We start from the raw sequence: 19,396 nt of genomic DNA, 5'->3' as shown, positions 1-19,396 counted from the left end.
TTGAAAGGGGCGGGGCTGAGGCTCCAAGTCCAAAAGTTTCTTTTAGGAAAGAATAATTTAATACAAACAAACAAACCAGCTGTTTTTTTTCGATTTCTTCACTCGCGGGAGAGGCTCGACTTTTCCAGGACGCGCAGCTTCAAGCGGAGGAAAGACCCGCCCGGCCCCGGGCTCCTGGTTGCGCACAGGGACTCGCCTTGCGCCACCTTTCCGACCCTCGGCTCGGGTGGCAGCCCCGACGCTCCTCCCCCGCCGTGTGGGAGGCACCTTGGGAGGAGGAGGAGGAGGAGGAGGAGGAAGCCGTTGCTGTCTCCGGCGTGGAGGCGATTCCCATGTTGGAGCAACAGCAGCGCGCATGGCTGGAGCCAGGCAGGTAAGTTGGGCGATGCGCTTGGCTCTCCAGGACGCACGGACGGCGGGCGGGTTGGAGAACCTTCCCGGGGGGCGTTAGTGGGGAGGAGGAGGAGGAGGGGGTGAAGGCTGCCGCAAAGTCTTTGCGGGGCCCCCAATCCCTGCGCCCGGGAACGAGGAGCCGGCTGCTGGGGAGGCAGCGGAAGGGCGCTGGAGAGACTTGGGCGCAGGTGTGGAGAGAGGAGGCGCCTTCGAGGAACGAACCTGGTGGGGGGTTTGGGAGCCTGGGCAAAAGCGGAGAGCGCAGGATTTGGAGAGCGGCTCTCCCGTCTTGGGGAAGGGGAGGCGGCGCACGCGTCGCGAGCGGAATCGGAGCCTCCAAAGTGGCGGGGGGCGCCGGTTAACCGAGTCGGTTGCGCCGCCGCCGCCGCGTTTCCTGAGCGTTGCAGCCGGGCGGTCGGGCAGTATCTTTAAAGTTGCCAGGGTTTCCCCTCTCGAGGAAGCCTCGCGGGCATTTTCAACCTCGGTTGCGTAGGAAAGGACTTGCTCATTTGCCGCTCCCTGGCCCGGGGAGTGCGCCTGTGTGTCTTCCCAGACTGGTTATGGGGCAAGACGCCATTCCACGCCGTCTCTGGGCTGAGTTCTGACTCCCCCGTGGCCGAGCACGTGTAGGATCGGGCTGCCTGGCTGGGCTCCTGAGCGCATCTACCCAAGAGCCAAGTCCCGTTGAACTCCGCGCGGCTTAGTTAAACCGCTGGATCGGCTCCCCTACCTCTGTAACCGCTGCTTGATCGGCTGACATAAGCTGGTGATAAGCAAGGCAACCAGTTAAGCTTCTCCTTTGACAAACAGCGGTAGGGTGGCCATATGGAAAGGAGGACCGGGCTCCTATATCTTTAACAATTGCATAGAAAAGGGAATTTGAGCAGGTGTCATTTGTAGGCATGCAGCACCTGGTGAAATTCCCTCTTCATCACAATAGTTAAAGGTGCGGGTGCCCTCCACTCTTTCGTATCTGGTCAAGAAGTTAGGACTCCTGCAGCTTTAACTGTTATGTAGGGTGACTGTATGAAAAGGAGGACGGGGCTCCTGTATCTTTAACAGTTGCATAGAAAAGGGAATTTCAGCAGGTGTCATTTGTATATATGGAGAACCTGGTGGAATTTCCTCTTCATCACAACAGTTAAAGCTGCAGGTGCCCTGCCCGCTTTTAAATCTGGTTGAAAGATGCCTTTTCTCCATTCCTTTACATGAAGACACTCAGCCATTGTTTGCTTTACCTGGACCAAACAAGCTGCCATGAGTGGAGCCAGCCGAATTTACCTAGTGCAACATGGTCACTCTAGTATAGCTCTTGCAGCTCTAACTGTGGTGATGTAGAGGGAATTTCACCAGGTTCCCCATATATACAAATGACACCTGCTGAAATTTCCTTTTCTATGCAACTGTTAAAGATACAGGAGCCCTGTCCTCCTTTTCATATGGTCACCCTACTGTTATGATGAAGACAAAATTTCACCAGGTGCTACATGCATTCAAATGACACTTGCTGAAATTCCCTTTTCTATGACGAGCTACAAAAGAGGGCAGGGCTCCTGCAGCTTTAACTGTTGTGAGGAAGAGGGGATTTCACCAGGTGCTGCATGCGTACAAATGGCACCTGCTGGAATTCCCCTTTCAATACAACTGCTAAAGATACAGGAGCCCAGTCCTCTTTTTCATATGGTCACCCTACACAACTGCTTTGAAAAAGGCACAGTACACCAGGCTGTTCTGGTCAGTTGGCGTTTTGGATGAGCCCCATAGCTCTAGTTTTTGACGGCGACATGGGCTGAGTTTGGATGAGACACTAATCAATGTGGTGGTGATGGGGACGGCAGAACAAAATGGAAAACAACCGTTGATTAGCGTGTCGTCCGAACTCAGTCATGGAGTGGAGCTGGGGGCTGTGTTCAAACTGTCTGGGAAAGGCAGCAGGGCTTGATTGAATCCACCAGTGACACCCCCATCCACCAAAACAGGGATTCTGGTAGGCTTCCGAAAACGATAAAGAGGTCAGTCATCAAGGGTAGGGGGTAGTAGTCTATCCCCTTGTAATATGAGTACTGGCTTGGTGGTGGTGATGGGTTATCCCTAAATTTAGTGGGTTGTTTCTTCTGCTGGAGAGATTTGCAGATCCCCTGGGCTTTCCTGCCTTCGGAGACCGCGTGACAAGGAGCATTTTCCTAGCCTCTCCTTCTCCAAACAACTGGCTGACTGCATTGATGGATTGATTTGTGTGGGGGACATGGAAGCGGAGAGTCATCAGCTAAATATTGGAATCACAGCTTCAATTGTGACTGTGAGGAAATCCACACAGCGCTCAGCAGGCTAACCTGGTGGAAGTGTATGTCAAAGAGCTTAGAGCACTTTTCTATTCATTTATTTTTTAAAATATTATTTAATCTTTTTATGAAAATGATTTGTCCCTGGTTTTTTGGCCCAGAATGGCAACTCACAGCGATCACTTAAAAAAATACATTACAAAAGCATGGTGGAAGAACAGACCAAAAGAGCAAAACCTGATAATTTAGTGCAGAATTTAATGAGCCTCTCTGGGGAGGGAATTCCATTGCTTGTGTGCCATGATCAAAAACACTTTGTCTCAGTGGAGGCTGGTGGCTCTGATGTCAGTGGGGCAGTGAGTCCGCTCCGAGTTTCAGTCAGAACCAAACAGAACTCTACAGGAGTGATCCAGGGTGTTGACTGAGGATTATTTGCGTGTTGTGTTGGGAAATAAAGCCTGATCTCCTGGTCTCATTTTAAATTCTCAATGTGTAATCTGTGCTCAGAATATGAAAGCCAAGGAAAACCAGTGGAGGCTGGTGACTGCAGTGTTATTGGGGCAGTGAATCCGCTCTGCGTTTCAGTCAGAATTCCAAAGGAGCTAGTCAAGATGCAAAGCCACCTCTGCCTTGTCCCATGTCTAGGGAGACCATATGAAAAGGAGGACAAGGCTCCTGTATCTTTTAAAGTTGTATAGAAAAGGGAATTTCAGCAAGTGTCATTTGAATGCATGTAGCACCTGGTGAAATTTTGTTTTCATCATAACAGTTAAAGCTGCAGGAGCCCTGCCTTCTTGGACAGATACAAAAGAGAGGAGGGCACCTGCAGCTTTAACTATTGTGATGAAGAGGGAATTTCACCAGATGCTGTATGCATACAAATAACACCCCCTTTTAAAAAAATCACTGGGAAATATGGCGATTATATAAAAAGGACTTACTTCCGAGTATTTCCCCAATATCACCAGTGATAATGATGAGAAACTTTCTGGGAAATTTAAAGAATGAGTTGGGGAAAAAGCTTAAAAGAAAGAAAGGTAATGAAGTTAAAAGATTGGCTAGAAAGGATGAGAACTAGAGAAGAAATAAAGGAGACACTAAAAGAGGGAAATATAACATGGTTAAATTATATCCAATTAGAACAGTGGACAAAGAAATGGTTAAATAACAATAGAAAGTGTAGAGGAATTCCGAAGTTTGAGGAGCTGATTTTAAAAAAAGAAAATGAGAAAAGAGAAATTGTATTGTTGTATTGTTTGGATGTATTATTAATAATAAAAATATATTTAAAAAAAGAATCATAGAATAGTAGAGTTGGAAGGGGCCTACAAGGCCATCGAGTCCAACCCCCTGCTCAATGTAGGAATCCACCCTAAAGCATCCCTGACAGATGATTGTCCAGCTGCCTCTTGAAGGCCTCTAGTGTGGGAGAGCCCACAACCTCCCTAGGTAACTGACTCCATTGTCGTACTGCTCTAACAGTCAGGAAGTTTTTCCTGATGTCCAGCTGGAATCTGGCTTCCTTTAACTTGAGCCTGTTATTCCGTGTCCTGCACTTCTCCTCCTCCTCCTTCATCTTTAATCAACCTGGTTGCGATGCTTATAATAGTACTTAAAGCATAAAAATACAGTAGGTGAATCTTTTACCCCTCACTTTATCTCCATGCCAGGAAAGGCGTCACCGTCTAAATTTTTGCTTGCTAAAGCCATGGGAAAAGCAACAACTAAAAAGTGGCCAGTCTTCACTGCCAGCTAACTAGAACCGTCTTCTTGGCCTCCTCTTTTGCCTTTTACAGCAGCATAATCTGCAGAACTCATAAGATGAAAAAATGAAGAAGCAAAGGCATAAAGAGAAACGTCAGTATTGGATGCTGTAGTTAGGATTGCATTTAAAGGCAAGCTACATAGAGCTGTTCAAAATTTAGCAATCCGAATCGGAAGAGGGGTGGGGGGTAATGTCTTCTGGGTTTTCCAGCTTAAGAACCCAAACATCTTTCGTTTTCGTAGTTTCAGACTCAACGTTGACTCATACGGAGTTTGTGGTGGTGGTAAGATAACCTATGCTGTGGTTTCTGTGGTTCCAGATAACTGAAGAAGCCTCGTGACGAACGGTAGCAGCTATAGCCTCCACCACTTTGTTGCGATTAATTTACCATTCCGTGTGAGTTTCAGGCCAGAGGTATTAGCGAGCGTTTTGCTCTTTAGGTGGAAATGAAATTCTGTGGTTTTTGAACAACGTATTTGTGACGTGGTTGGTGCTTCAGTTAAGCTATATGTTCGGGGCTCCTAGCGGCGCAAAGCTGTTGTTTTAAAAAAGCGATATGATTGGCACCTGCTTTCTGAACTGTTGCCCCAAGCCTACCCAAAGCCAGTGATGCAGGTAGGCGATTTAAAACCGTGGACTCAATGATCTTATGTCCGCCTTTAGATGGCTATGTGTAATGGCGTCAGTTGTGAAGCACACGGTTAACATTTCTCTCCTTCCACCCCACTCAGCTGCCATTCCATGGTTTACAATTGCTTCTACATTCCTGATAAGTTAGAACAACAACTACAATAATAATTAATAATAATAAAAAAAACTATTTGCCAACCCTGATTTAAACTCCCCATCCGTCATTGAAGTTTTGCATTTTAAACTCGCTTAAAAAGCAGAGCGCCACAAAAATACAACGGTGCTTGACTCAGTGGCCATCTTGCTCTGCCGATCTTTGGGTGGTCATTTGGCCCCTGACCATATGGAAAGGGGGACAGGGCTCCTGGATCTTTAACAGCTGTATTGAAAGGGAAATTTCAGCAGGTGTCATTTTGTAGGTGTGCTCTTTTGTAGCTGGTCAAGGGGGCAGGGCTCCTGCAGCTTTAACTGTTGTAATAAAGAGGGAATTTCACCAGGTGCTGCATGCATACAAATGACACCTGCTGAAATTCCCTTCTCTATTCAACTGTTACTTAGTTATTTATTTAATTTATATCCCACCCTTTTTCCTCCAAGGAACCCAAGGCGGTATACATAATCCTCCTCCTCTCCATGTTATCCTCCCAATGACAACCCTGTGAGGTAGGTTAGGCTGAGAGTCTGTGACAGGCCCAAAGTCACCCAGTGGGTTTCCATGGCTGTGTGGGGACTAGAACCCGGATCTCCCAATTCCCAGTCCAACGCCTTAGCCACTGTACCACACTGGCTCTGTTAAAGAAGGAGCCCTCTCCTCCTTTTCATATGGTCACCCTACCTGAGCAGCCTGGGCCTGGACTTTGAACCTAAGATCCAACCCAAGATGCACCATTGCCTAAAGCCTGGAATCTTCAGTGTTGGTAGGACTTTCGGTGCAACTGTGTTTGGGGGGCAGGGGGGTGGGCGGGCACTGCAAGTTGATGCAAAAGCAACTTAGGGCACAATTCTGTGCATATTTAGACAGAAAAAAGTCCTACAATTCCCAGCATTCTGAGAGTTGTAGGATTTTTCTGTCTGAACATGCATAGGATTGCAGTCTTTAACTCTTCAATGCAAAGCTATTTAGGGTACAGTGCTATGCATGTTCAGACCAAAAAATCAAATCCCTATTGCTCCCTGCATTCCCTATGCTGGCTGGGGGTTGTTGAACTTTTTCCTGTCTAAACACGCATAGGATTGTGCCTTTTGTTTACTTTAAGAGAAATCTAGTGTTCAGCCAAGTTTTTTGGAAAGCGCCAAATGTTTACATCTGGGAAATGTTTATAACCTTGTTTCTTTGCCTTCCTTAGGCAGGACATTGAAAGCTGATCTAATTCTTACTCATAAACTTGGTAGAACAAGTAGGACCTGCAATGCAAAGTTATTTATTTCACTTATTTATTGATAATATTTATAGACCGTTCTATGTCTCTCTCTCCTTTTTTTTTTTAAAAAAGGGGAAATCCCAAGTGATGACCAACACTGAAACATAATTTAAAAAAATCAATAGTTAAAATCAAATTGTACAAAGAAAACCATGGCCTCTCTTTCACCCAGGAAAGGCTTGTTTCAGCAAGAATGTCTTGAGCAGGCACTGAAAACACAGCGACATTGGTGCCTGCCTGACTTCAATTGGCAGGGAGTTCCACAGAGGGGGAATCTGTACGGTAAAAGCTCTACTCGGAGCAGATTCTAAACTGACGTGAATGCAGTGTACACTTACCTAATAACAGGAGCGCTGCTGTTGAGGAAGCCAGCCAGTTATGTTCTCCACCAGGATACTCCATTCCGTTTAACATCCCCACCCCCACGTAAACACATATTTTCAGTTTTCTTGTCGTCACTCAATCCTTTGTGGCTATTGAGCATGCTCGGTCCTCACCAGGCTGCATTTGGGGGATTTTCTTTGGCCCTCTTATGCTTTTTACAAAGTTTTTGTTTTTGTGGTGGTGGTATTTCTGCAAAGGTTGAGCCAGAAAGCCGGGCTGTGTTCAGAAGACACCTTAAATCACAACTTTAACCATGGTGGTTGAGCCAGAAAACCAGGCTGTGTTCAGAAGACACCTTAAACCATGGTGGTTAAGCCAGAAAGCCTTATTCACCATGGTTAAAGTCATGGTTTAAGGTGTCTTCTGAACACAGCCTGGTTTTCTGGCTTAACCACCATGGTGAAAGACATGGTTTTAAGGTGTGTTCTGAATGGGGCCACCCTCTCGTCATTCTGCACTCAAGTTTGCTATTGGAGGGAGTGATACTGCCATATCTTGGGTAGAATACTGCACACTTGTGTTTAGAATTCTGTTTGCATACAGGTGCATATTTCTTTGGGTGGAGTTTCTGTGGGATGCATGTATTTGTTCTCTGTTGTGATGCTGTGGCCCGCTTGCTGCTTTGATCCACATCAGCGAGTCTAATATTTATTTCATTTTTTAATTGTGAATTATAACAAACCAGAACAAAAAAAGCCATGAAAAGAGAAAGGATTTTTTTTTTTTTTTTTTTTACAAACATAGGAATATCATCATTTCATCCGTCAAGGGTACCATTGTAAAAGAAAAAGAAAAAAAGGGAGAGAATTAGGTCTAATGTTGGAGTGACATCCTCTTACCATGGAACGGATCAGTACTGTAACTCTGGCTTGAGGAGAGTGCTTCAGGACGGGAAGGAGCAAAAAGAACATGTAAAACTGGGGACCTTTGAGTCTTTAGTGAGTCTTCTCCCCAACCTGGTGCCCTCCAGTTACGTTGGATTACAACTCTACACACTTATCTGGACACAGAGAGATTAGCTATTGCATAATCCATGCTGTTATCTGGATTACTGCAATGTGTTATATGTAGGGCTGCCCTTGAATATTATTATATTATTATTATTTACATTTATATACCACCCCATAGCCGAAGCTACAAAGAGTAAAACATTGAACATTAAAAACCGATATACAAAATTTTAAACCATAAAAGGCTTAAAAACAGATTAGATACCATAGGGTGACCATATGAAAAGGAGGACAGGGCTCCTGTATCTTTAACAGTTGTATTGAAAAGGAAATTTCAGCAGGTGTCATTTGTATATATGGGGAACCTGGTGCAATTCCCTCTTCATCACAACAGTTAAAGCTGCAGGTGCCCTGCCCTCTTTTAAATCTGGTCACTCTAGTATTGCTCCTGCAGCTTTAACTTATTTATTTATTTATTTATTTATTACATTTCTATACCGCCCAATAGCCGGAGCTCTCTGGGCGGTTCACAAAAACCATTGTGATGAAGAGGGAATTTCACCAGGTTCTCCATATATACAAATGACACCTGCTGAAATTCCCTTTTCTAGGCAATTGTTAAAGATACAGGAGCCCTGTCCTCCTTTTCATATGGTCACCTTAAGATACAATATCCATTTAAAACAACTATTTGAAAACAGTTTGGAAACTTCACCTATTCCAAAGACAGGGCAACCAGATTGTTAACAGAGTCCTGTCAAAGAGGTCATATTATGCCAGTACATTCCCAGCTGCCCTGGCTGCTAGGCCTTTTTCGGGCTCAATTCAATGTGCTGATACTAATATTCAAAGCCCTAAATGGCCTAGGGCCAGGTTTCCTGAAGGATCGTCTTCTCCCATATGTACCTGGCTGGACCCTAAGATCATCTTTAGGGGTCCTTCTGTGTGAGCCCCTGCCAAAGAAAATGAGGCAGGTGACTACCAGGAGGAGGGCCTTCTCTGCTGTGGCACCCCGGCTGTGGAATGAGCTTTAGTGAATCTTCTTGGCCGCGGAAGGAGCCTGGCACCTACGTTGTGGTCTTTCCAGTGCCAAATGAAGACCTTTTTATTTTCCCAAGTATTTTAGCATTCCTGTTTTGAGCTCTTCTGTTTTTAAATCTGCTATTTCATTTTAAATCTCTGCACTGCGGCTAGGTTTTTACTCTTGGTTGCATTTTGATAATGCAGTTTTAAGCCATTATATTTTCTATTACATTTTATGCCATATTTTGCGGTTTTAATTCTTGTGAACTGCCCAAAGCGTTTCAGCTATTGGACAGTCTAAGAATGTACTAATACATACATACATACATACATAAATTAACTTTCATCAATCTTAGTTAGAATGGCAACCAGTTATACAGGTCAGCAATAATATTTATTTATTATTATTTGTTTATTACATTTATTTCTCGCCGAACATCTGGTTGGGAAAGGCTGCGATCTTATGCATGTTTAGACAGGGGGGGAAATCCTACAACTCCCTGCATTTCCCAGCCAGACATGGAGTTTGTAGGACTGTTTTCTGCCTAACCATGCATAGGATTGAGCCCTTAGAAACTTGGTTTTTAAAACTGAAAATTCAGGGAAGTCCCCTGGAAAATCCTCGAGCTGAGGATCTGAGCCACCAAGCAGTCTCTGTCCCCTGTCCCACAGACATCCCTTGATCTACGCAGCAGTTGCTCTGAGTAACCGCCAGGGCTTTCATCCCAGCCTGCATCTTACCTTCATGACACCATTTATTTTATGTTATTTAAATTATTTGTATCCCTCCCTATATCACTAGGATCTCAGGGCTGCGTACATATAAAATCATACAATTTAAAACAATAAATATATACAGCTAAAAAACAAATTAAACCATTATTCAAGTTCAAACCAATATATAATTTAAAAGCAATAGCAATAGCAATTAAATATATAATTAAATATATAATTTAAAAGCAAAAGCAATAGCAATTGAAACAGTTAAAACAATGTGCAAACTAGGTGAATTTACCCATTAAATGCTTTATTAAAAAGCCATGTTACTTGGTGCTGGAATAAAGTCTTAAAACCCTTTAAGACCGGTGTTATGTGGTCTCTGTAGGATGTGCCTGCTAGCAGTCTAGCTGCTGCATTTTGCACTAGCTGCAACTTCTGTTGCATCCTGGGATAAAGCCAAACCTGTTAAATTTCTGCCTGTTGCAACATTGTTAGAGGTCCAGGAAGCTTGTCAGTAATGGTGGCAGCCCTTCTAGAAGAGCAAAGGACTTGTGCTGGAGTCATGCCGATGAAAAGCCAAGGGTTGGAAGTTTTTTTGGTTTTGTTTTATTTTGATAGGCCTGATACAATATCTGACGGAACGCCTTTTCCAACATGAACCTATCCATACACTACATTCAACATCTACTCTGAGGGAGGCTCCGAAAACGGCAACAAGGGAGAGGGTCTTCTCTGTGGTGACCCCCCAATTCTGGAATAATCTCCCCGACAAGGCCTGCCTGGCACCAACATTGCTACCTTTTCAGCGTCAGGTCAAGACTTTTCTCTTAGAATCATAGAATCATAGAATAGTAGAGTTGGAAGGGGCCTCTAAGGCCAACAAGTCCAACCCCTTGCTCTTCTCCCAGGCATTTAGCAATAGGTGGTGAGCTTTATCGATGCTATCTGTTTTTTCGTTCATATCTTAAAGTTGTTTATAGTTGTATGTTTCTGTGGTTTTAAATTGTTTATAATTGTTTTAATCTTATGTAAACCACCCAGACAGCTTCTGCTATGGGGTGGGATAGAAATAATAATAATAATAATAATAATAATAATAATAATAATAATAATTAATAATAAATAAATCTAATTCACCAGTTCTGTGTCTTGAGGGTTAGGGCTGTGTGAAGACATACCTGGTTACCCAGTTTGTTATATTGAATAACATGACAAGGGGTGCTGAATTCAACCATGTAAAATGTAATAAATAATAAATAATAACCACTTGAAGTTGTAGCCGCCATTTATGGAATTGTACAGCATTCCAAAGTGTGAAGTGTTAAGACCGCACATGATTTCAGCTGCGCGTTCTTTGGTATTTCCAAACTCAGTGTATCTCCTCCCTCATTCCTCCCCCCCCCCCCAATGTGTCTTCCTAGGAATACAAATGAGTGGACGACCGCCAATTTGTAGCCTGGAATGTGTAATTTGCTAGGCTGCTTAGGCAAGAGATGTTTCTTATCAGGTTACACCTTCAGGGTGCAATCATTTTCCAGGGAAATGATTTCTTCCGAGCTGGGGCAAGTTTAGAATTGCACCACCTCCATGGCGTAGGGTTGTCCTTTGAGGGTGTTTGCATTTCTACAGAAAGTGAATTTAGAAGATCAGTTTTCAAAGGGCCTCAAGGCTTGTGGCACCTTAAAAGTGTAACAGGTTTATTCTGGCCTAAACTTTTGTGGACTGTAGCCTGCTTCATCTGATGCAGGGAGTAGAATGGAGAGTTTCAGGTTTATATATGGTATGTATAGTGGCAGAGGGGAAGAATTATAAACAGTGAGGTCAGAAGGCAATTAAATGCAGGAAGTGCTGAAAGTGACAACCACTGGTTGTTGACATGACAACTGCTGCTGATAACAAGCATCCTGACATTAGGCAAGCCAATTAACCCAGGTAGTGTGATAAAAACCCTTTATCCTGATTCAGACCTCTGCTGATGGAATTGAACCTGTTGATGAATTCTAACTTGTTGATGAATTCAGCAGTCTCTCGCTGCAATCTCTTTTGACGTCCCTTTGCTCCTTGGTGCACAGTTCAAGATCCGTTAATAGTGTTCCTGGAGGCTGAAATGTTCTCCCACTGTTTTTTGAGCATTGCCGTTTCTGAAGTCAGATTTATGTCCGTTTATTATTTTCTGCAGCACCTGGCTTGTTTGCTCTTGTAGATTAGGTTGACGGTGGGATGGTGCCAAGTATTACATGGTATCTGGTTGTGCAAATCTGCGCTCATGAATCTAATGCCAGGTATTTAAGCCACGTACAATTTTAAGCTTTGCATGCAGGTATGTGAAATAGTTCCGTAGCTCGGAGTGTAGCTTCCTTTTATTTTCTGGCGTGTGTATATGCACGAACCTCATGTGGAGAGCTGTAACTGAGGAATTTGTAATGTGTTGGTCCCCAGCGGTACATTCTTTCCTGTTTCCTCCCATGGGGAGATGCGGTTACAAGCATTTGTGACATTGTTCAACCTCCAGGTTATTTGGACTAATTACTGGTGCACTACTGCTCGGGTGTACATCTGGTTCTTAAAATTAGCGTATGGTTTGAACTCTCCAGTATCAGAGGCAGTAAGCCTGAATACACTAGTTGTTGGGGAACATAGGTTGGGGTGTGTGTGCTGTTGCACCACGTCCTGCTTTGTTGGTCCCTGGTCGACAGCTGTTTGACCACTGTGTGAACAGAGTGCTGGACTAGATGGACCCTTCCTCTGATCCAGCGGGGCTCTTCTGATGTTCTTAACTATTGGTGGCAATGTCTATTTTGGAGTCACTCATCGCACATGGCACTACGTGTAATTATTTATTCAAAACCCAGATTGGGCAGGTTGCTTGCAGAGAGACTTCCAACTCACGTCTACTGAACATCGTGGTCTGTTTGCTGGTGCAGTCTTGCGTACATTGATGGAAAAAGGATGCGTCTCCCACCCCACTCTCACCTTCCAACAGGACACAGTTGGAGTGCAAATCACTAGGCACAGAGGAGGACAGGGATGCCTCTGAAGGACAAATCCAGCTTGTCATTTGGGTCTGAGAAGCGCTGGGCCTGCTAAAACTCTCCCAACTGCAAATAGTTAAGGCTACAGGCTCTGTTCTCGGGTTGGATGAATCTGTCAGTTTCCCTTTCTCCCCTTTTAAAAACTTGACATCTCCCTGACCTATTATCTATTTTATTTTATCATTATATTATATCCTGCCTTATTTATTTATTACATTAATTTGTTGTTTATTCGTTCAGTCGTTTCCGACTCTTCGTGACTTCATGGACCAGCCCACGCCAGAGCTTTCTGTCAGCTGTCGCCACCCCCAGCTTCCCCAAGGTCAAGTCTGTCCCCTCCAGAATATCATCCATCCATCTTGCCCTTGGTCGGCCCCTCTTCCTTTTGCCTTCCACTTTCCCTAGCATCAGCCTCTTCTCCAGGGTATCCCGTCTTCTCATTATGTGGCCAAAGTACTTCAGTTTTGCCTTTACTACCATTCCCTCAAGTGAGCAGTCTGGCTTTATTTCCTGGAGTATGGACTGGTTTGATCTTCTTGCAGTCCAAGGCACTCTCAGAATTTTCCTCCAACACCACAGTTCAAAAGCATCTATCTTCCTTCGCTCAGCCTTCCTTATGGTCCAGCTCTCACAGCCATAGGTTACTACGGGGAATACCATTGCTTTAACTATGCGGACCTTTGTTGTCAGTGTGATGTCTCTGCTCTTAACTATTTTATCAAGATTTGTCATTGCTCTCCTCCCAAGAAGTAAACGTCTTCTGATTTCCTGGCTGCAGTCAGTGTCTGCAGTAATCTTTGCGCCCAGAAATACAAAGTCTATTACATTAATATCCCACCTTTTTTCTCCCTCCAAGGGACCCAAGGCCATATACGTAATCTTTCTCCTCTCCATTGTATTCTCACAATAACAACCCTGTGAGATAGGTTGGGCTGAGAGTCTGTGACTGGCCCAAAGTCACCCAGTGAGCTTCCATGGCTGAAGGGGGACTAGAACCCGGATCTCCCGACGCCCAGTCCAACACTCTAGCCACTACACCACACTGGCTCTCCTGCAACTATCTGGCTCTTGCAAAAAAGTCAAGGTGGCTTATGTGGTCCTCCTCCTCTCCTTTTTTATTCTCACAACAACAACCCTATGAGGTAGCATAGGCTAAAAGTTAGCGAAAGGGTGAAAGTCACCCACTAAGCTTCATGGCCGAGTGGGGGACTAGAACCTAGATCTCCCAACTCCCAGTCCAACAGCCTAACTGATGCACCAAGTCTTGTCAAAAAACGAACCAAGCAACATCCTCATTCATCAGCACTGGCCAAATTCAACAGGTACAGCTGTTCCGAATATGGAGAGGACTGTGTTCTGCCTGCAAGCCATGTAGCTGGGGAGCCTGCCAGAAGAAAAATGCTGGCAAGTCAATTCTGCACTAACGTGGTCAAACGCACAGGGATTCAGAACCAGACCTTTACGAGCTAAGTACTACGGGCGTTTCTCCCACACTTTTTCTTTTTATAATCGCAAGTTTTTTTCAGCCTGTTCACTGAAGAAATTTGCAAATTGGTAAATTCTTAATGCAAAAGAAGAAAAAGCCAGTTGAGCAAAAGAATCATAGAATCATAGAATAGCAGAGTTGGAAGGGGCCTACAAGGCCATTGAGTCCAACCCCCTACTCAGTTCAGGAATCCACCCTAAAGCATCCCTGAAAGATGGTTGTCCAGCTGCCTCTTGAAGGCCTCTAGTGTGGAGAAATGTTCCTTTTCGGAGAGCCAGCCTGTAATTACTCATCCTCTTCTCCAGAATCCTATAAGCCGCAAGGGGATCAAGCAAGCCCTCTAAGCCCAGCCCTGGGTTTTGTTTTTGTGCTTTCCAGCTGTGACACCCTGTTCCATTGGCTTCTGGAGGCCTCTGAGCATGTTCAGCCCTCATTGGGCTGGGCTTTTTTGCTGGGTGGGAAGGGTTGTCCCCATTTTTTTTTGTTCTTTGAAGTATCTTGTACCTCTGCCTAATCCGGGATTCACCCACGTGTTGTGATACCTGTAGCCCTGTTCCGGCTCCAAAGCTGTCGGAACTCAAACACCTAAGTTTGCTGTTAGAAGCCATGATGCTCACAGCTACCTCGGGTTCCCGGTCATGCCGACTCCAGGCAGGAATTAACAATACTGGTGGATGCAAAGGAGGGCAGCTCTTTTGTACCTCAAATAGTTGTGCAGATTTAGAAATGTTAGCAGTTGCAGCTGCACAGGATTAGGATGGAGTTGAGTTTCTTTCTCTCTCTCTCGCCTACCCTTTGCATCTGGCTTTGTACAGGAGAAATTATCGCATTCCTGGGAGTAGTAGGTGCTTGTTTTTACAGTGTCACCATCTGTTCTCACCTGGGTTGGCTGTATGCCTTACTTTGCGGAGGACAGTCCTCTGTTCGAAGGACTGTTGAATCCAAGTCTGGCTTCTTTATTATCACGTTACATTGATTGCATTTCCACTCCACAATGTTTCCCTCTTGCAAGGAACCCAAGGCACTTACCTGGTTCTCCTCTTTGCAGATGAGAAGCTATCAGGTATAATGGTTTGGGAGAGGCAGTGTGATGTAGTGGTTAGAGTGTTTGGCTGAGACTGGGGAGACCCTGAGTCAGGTCTCTGCACAGTGGGGCCCCGTTGTTTATACGATGCAGCCGCTAAATCGCAGCCACATTATTTCCCGCGAAGCTGTGCATTTCTGATGTGCCGTTTTACCACAATTTTTTTTGCTTTGCTCCAATGTCACCACAGTTGTTTGTGCCTGTGTCAGTGATGGCTTCCGTTCACGTGGTTAGGAAGTGGATCCCAGTAGACATGAGAATACAGGGAAGGGTGTAGGCTCCAGGTGAATGTTTCGTATTGGCTGCCATGGCGACATTAAAGTCTCATTCTGGGACAGAAGTAAGGACAGTTATTATGTATATCACATAAATTCAATGCACTGTATCAGCGCAACTGCGCAGCTACAGACTTACAAAACTACAATGTTGTGCAGAATTGCCAGGAAAGAAATAAGGTTTTGGAGGTTTTCAGTCACTCGATATTTGCTGCATGTTTCCGCTGTGTGAGAACGGTGCTGCAAATTTTCCTGGCTTTTTTCCTAATGCTATAATGGCTTTCTATGCTGTAAGAGCCTCGTGTGGCACAGAGTGGTAAGCGGCAGTTACTGCAGCCGAAACTTTCCCCACGGCCTGAGTTCGATCCCAGCGGAAGCTGGTTCTCAGGCAGCCGGCTCAGGTCGACTCAGCCTTCCATCCTTCTGAGGTCAGTAAAATGAGTACCCAGCTAGCTGGGGGAAAGGTAACTGCGACTGGGGAAGGCAATGGCAAACCACCCCACTACAAAGTCTGCCAAGAAAACGTCGGCGAAAGCAGACGTCCCTCTAGGAGTCAGCAATGACTCAAGTGCTTGCACGAGAGGTTCCTTTCCTTTCCTTTCTAGCCCGTGCTCACTCCTGCCATGAACCCTATTGATGATGTGGTTTGTGTGTGTTTGGGGAATCAGTAGCTAAAGTGGTGTCATATAGATGCCCTACAGGTTGGAAAAGGCTGGTCTTGCGGTCCCTAATACTCTTAAGTCTTCACTTCAACCTTTACAGACTCCACCTCCAAGGCTCAACCTGCAATAACCATTTCACACAGGCCCCATTTATTCCTTCTCTGTTTAGGGTGATCAGAGGTAAAGGATCACCAGTCTCCCGTACTTTCTGCAAGAGATAATTTCTGGCAGGTTCAGCTTGCTGAGGAGAGAAGCTACACCCTCTAAAATTCTCTTGTCTGCAGACCTGTTTAGAGGTGAAGGTATCTGTATCTGGTCACCTTCCATCTCTCAGTTTCTTTCTCTTTCTTTTCTAGTGCTGGGCAACTTGCAGCCCTCCAGATGTTTTGACCTACAGCTCCCATGCTCCCTTACTGTTGGCTCTGCAGATGGGAGTTGTAGGCCAAAACATCTGGAGGGCCGCAAGTTAATGCCCACCCTTGTCTTAAAAAAAACAACCAAAGGAGTGGGGAAAGGAGAGAACCAGGCAGTAATCTCACTGGGGAGCCATTTTAGGTCAGAGCCTGATTCAATAGTGCTCTGAGACCTGCCAAATCATTAAAGCAGTCCAGTGTTGAAATCTCTGATTAAGTGCGGGTGTTGGATTTCAAAGGTAGGCTGGTAAATAAATTCCACCTTATTTGATTTGGCTTGGAAGTTATTTTTCATAATCCACTTGATTTACACCCCTTGATTATCAGGCAGAGGCACCATGGCCATGCAAATGTGTGCGGGCACACGGTACTTGGATTTCATGGCCTGGTGGATATATGCTACTGCTCGTCATCAAGATCAGCATGCCTTGTAGATTCGTGCACTTTCCCTGTTTTTCCTGCATGCGCAAACTTCTCCCTTCCTTTTCGCTTTCGAAAGCAAATTACGGCACAGGGCTACTTCTGCTCTGCAGCGTTTGCCAACCATGATTCACTCCAAATACTTTGAAACACATGGCTAACCATTGTTGCAAATGGGCTTGGAGTGAACCATGGTTGAGAAACCATGGAGATGCAACACCATGCTGTACATTTAATCCAGAAATGAAAAGGAATGGCGAACTTTTGCATAAGTAATAGGAGGGGGGCAGGAGTGTGTGAAACCATGGGGTGCTTCTGATGGGGTAGTGATATCCGAGACATAGAGGCTTACAAAGTTTTACCCCCCAGGCCAAAATAATTCATTGATGAGAAATCTTTTGCTGTTGGCCTCCTTTCCAAGGGATGCTTGTCAGTTCTTCAAGGGTGCAATCCTATGGAGATAGTCATCAGCCTCCAAACTCTGAGGCTGAAGACTGTTCAATGCAGGGCAGCTGGATCCTCACCTCTGTGCTCCGACTGGCTTGCATTATTGGCTAGACAGGCGATTTCACATGTCTAGCTGGGGAACTTCAGAGCAGGAGGGGGGATGGGACATGGTGCATAGGAAGCTGCATAAAGCAGGTGCCACAGTCTCCTCCCCTCTTTGCTTCAAGGACCACCCCGTTTGACATCTTGACTGGAGAGAACTGCAGCAGCTACGAGGGGGTGGGTAGTTCAGTTTCTGGGCTCTGAGGTCAGTGCCCTGGTTCCGACCTCGGATCCCAGAAACCAGAAAATCCTATGTCCCCCAGACGGTGTCCAGGGGACAAAAGACTGCATCCTATATAATTGCTAAACACTTTACACAATCACAAAATGTCATTATAGCAGCAACAAAAGAACATGGATGTCATGTGGTATTGGAAAATGGGAAAGTCCTAACCTTATGGCAGAGGGTATACAATGACCCAGCTTGTTCAGGTTCTGTTGGGTGGCACTGCCAAAAAAGCCCTGCTCTGTTTCTGGACAGATCTTTCTTCCTGTGGAACAGAGCCTCCTCCACCAATTGAAATGACTGGGATGGAATTCCAATGTCGGTAAACTAGTTTTGATCAGGATTTTGCTGGGCTATTAAACAGAACTTACTGTGATGATCAAATTGTTCGGTTTGTGTGATAATTTTTCCTGACACATGAGAGTTCATGCAAAGGGTTGAGGCACACGTTATTGTACACTTGAAAATGTGGAGTGCAAGCAACAAGAAACTTGTCTTTTATGTAATTTCTTAAGTTAGTTTTATCCTGCCATTAGGGCCAAGGCAGCTTGCGAAATAAGAAATCAGGACTAAGATAACTACTATGAACAGAAATAAAGCAGCGTCAGATTTAAAAACAGTAAAACTCCAATAAATCATCATCATCATCTTGGTGGAATAAAGGTTTTTAGGGCCTGTTTAGGAAAGGAAAGGAACCTCTCGTGCAAGCACTGAGTCATTACTGACTCTTGGAGGGACGCCAGCTTTCGCTGACGTTTTCTTGGCAGGCCTTATAGCGGGGTGGTTTGCCGTTGCCTTCCCCGGCCGTTATTACCTTTCCCCCAGCTAGCTGGGTACTCATTTTACCGACCTCGGGAGGATGGAAGGCTGAGTCGACCTGAGTCGGCTGCCTAAAACCAGCTTCCGCTGGGATCGAACTCAGGCCGTGGGGAGAGTTTCAGCTGTATAAACTGCTGCTTTAAGGCTCCAAATAGAAGGCCAAATAAAGTAACCTTAGGAGAGAATTCCAAAGGATTTGGATCTACCATTGGAAATATGCCATCCCAGTCTCTAACCTGATATTTAGTGGTGAGCCAGAGAGCAGGACTTCCAAGACCAGTTTAAGGACTTGGGTAGGCCCATATGGGTATAGAAGGCCCTTTAAATAACCTTGCCCTAAACCATTAGGGATGTGAAAGGTTAATGCCAGCTCTTTCAATGGTGCCTGGAAATGAATAGGTGGCCTTTGCAAATGCAATGTGCATAATGTGCAGGACTTCTTCAGGGGTCAGAATTGGTTGTGGCTCCTTGTGGTGGGTGTGCATGTTTAAGGTGTGAAAAGCCCTGGAGCAGCATGAGCAGATGAACAAATTTTGAAGCCTGGGTTTGCTTCCTGGGTGATTGGGACTTCCTTTGCAGCCTTTGCACTTTATCACTGTCTCTTTTAACACGAATAAAGAACTGAATTAATCGTCCCTCTTTATTTTATTCTTTTCTCCGTCACACGTCAACCTTTCTCTGCTATTAAGCAGACGAGGTGTTCTAAACATCGGGGGCTCCAGGAACAGGAAATGTCAGTGCATTTATAAAGATTGATGATGAGCGGTCCTTATCAGCCTCGCTTGCAGTGCATAAGCAAATAAAAGTGTGGGGATTTATGGCCAGGTGCAGCTGGTATATTTACATGCTTATTCAAATATAT

At 45.1% G+C, this 19,396-nt stretch overlaps 1 protein-coding gene across 1 annotated transcript in view; it reads left to right on the top strand.

Annotated features, from left to right (window-relative positions):
• Positions 1 to 311: 311 nt before the first annotated feature.
• The window catches only part of MCTP2 (multiple C2 and transmembrane domain containing 2), a 177,013-nt gene continuing 157,928 nt past the window's right edge, over positions 312 to 19,396 (top strand). The window contains exon 1 of the mRNA XM_063142442.1: positions 312 to 373. Coding sequence (XP_062998512.1) covers positions 356 to 373 — 18 coding nt within the window. The 5' untranslated portion in view covers positions 312 to 355. The remainder of the gene's footprint in view (positions 374 to 19,396) is intronic.

Source organism: Elgaria multicarinata, chromosome 16 (assembly GCF_023053635.1).
Source record: "Elgaria multicarinata webbii isolate HBS135686 ecotype San Diego chromosome 16, rElgMul1.1.pri, whole genome shotgun sequence".
Classification (NCBI taxonomy): Eukaryota; Metazoa; Chordata; class Lepidosauria; order Squamata; family Anguidae; genus Elgaria; species Elgaria multicarinata.
Note: the sequence above shows the minus strand (reverse complement) of the source record. Positions and strands in the feature narration are given on the sequence as shown.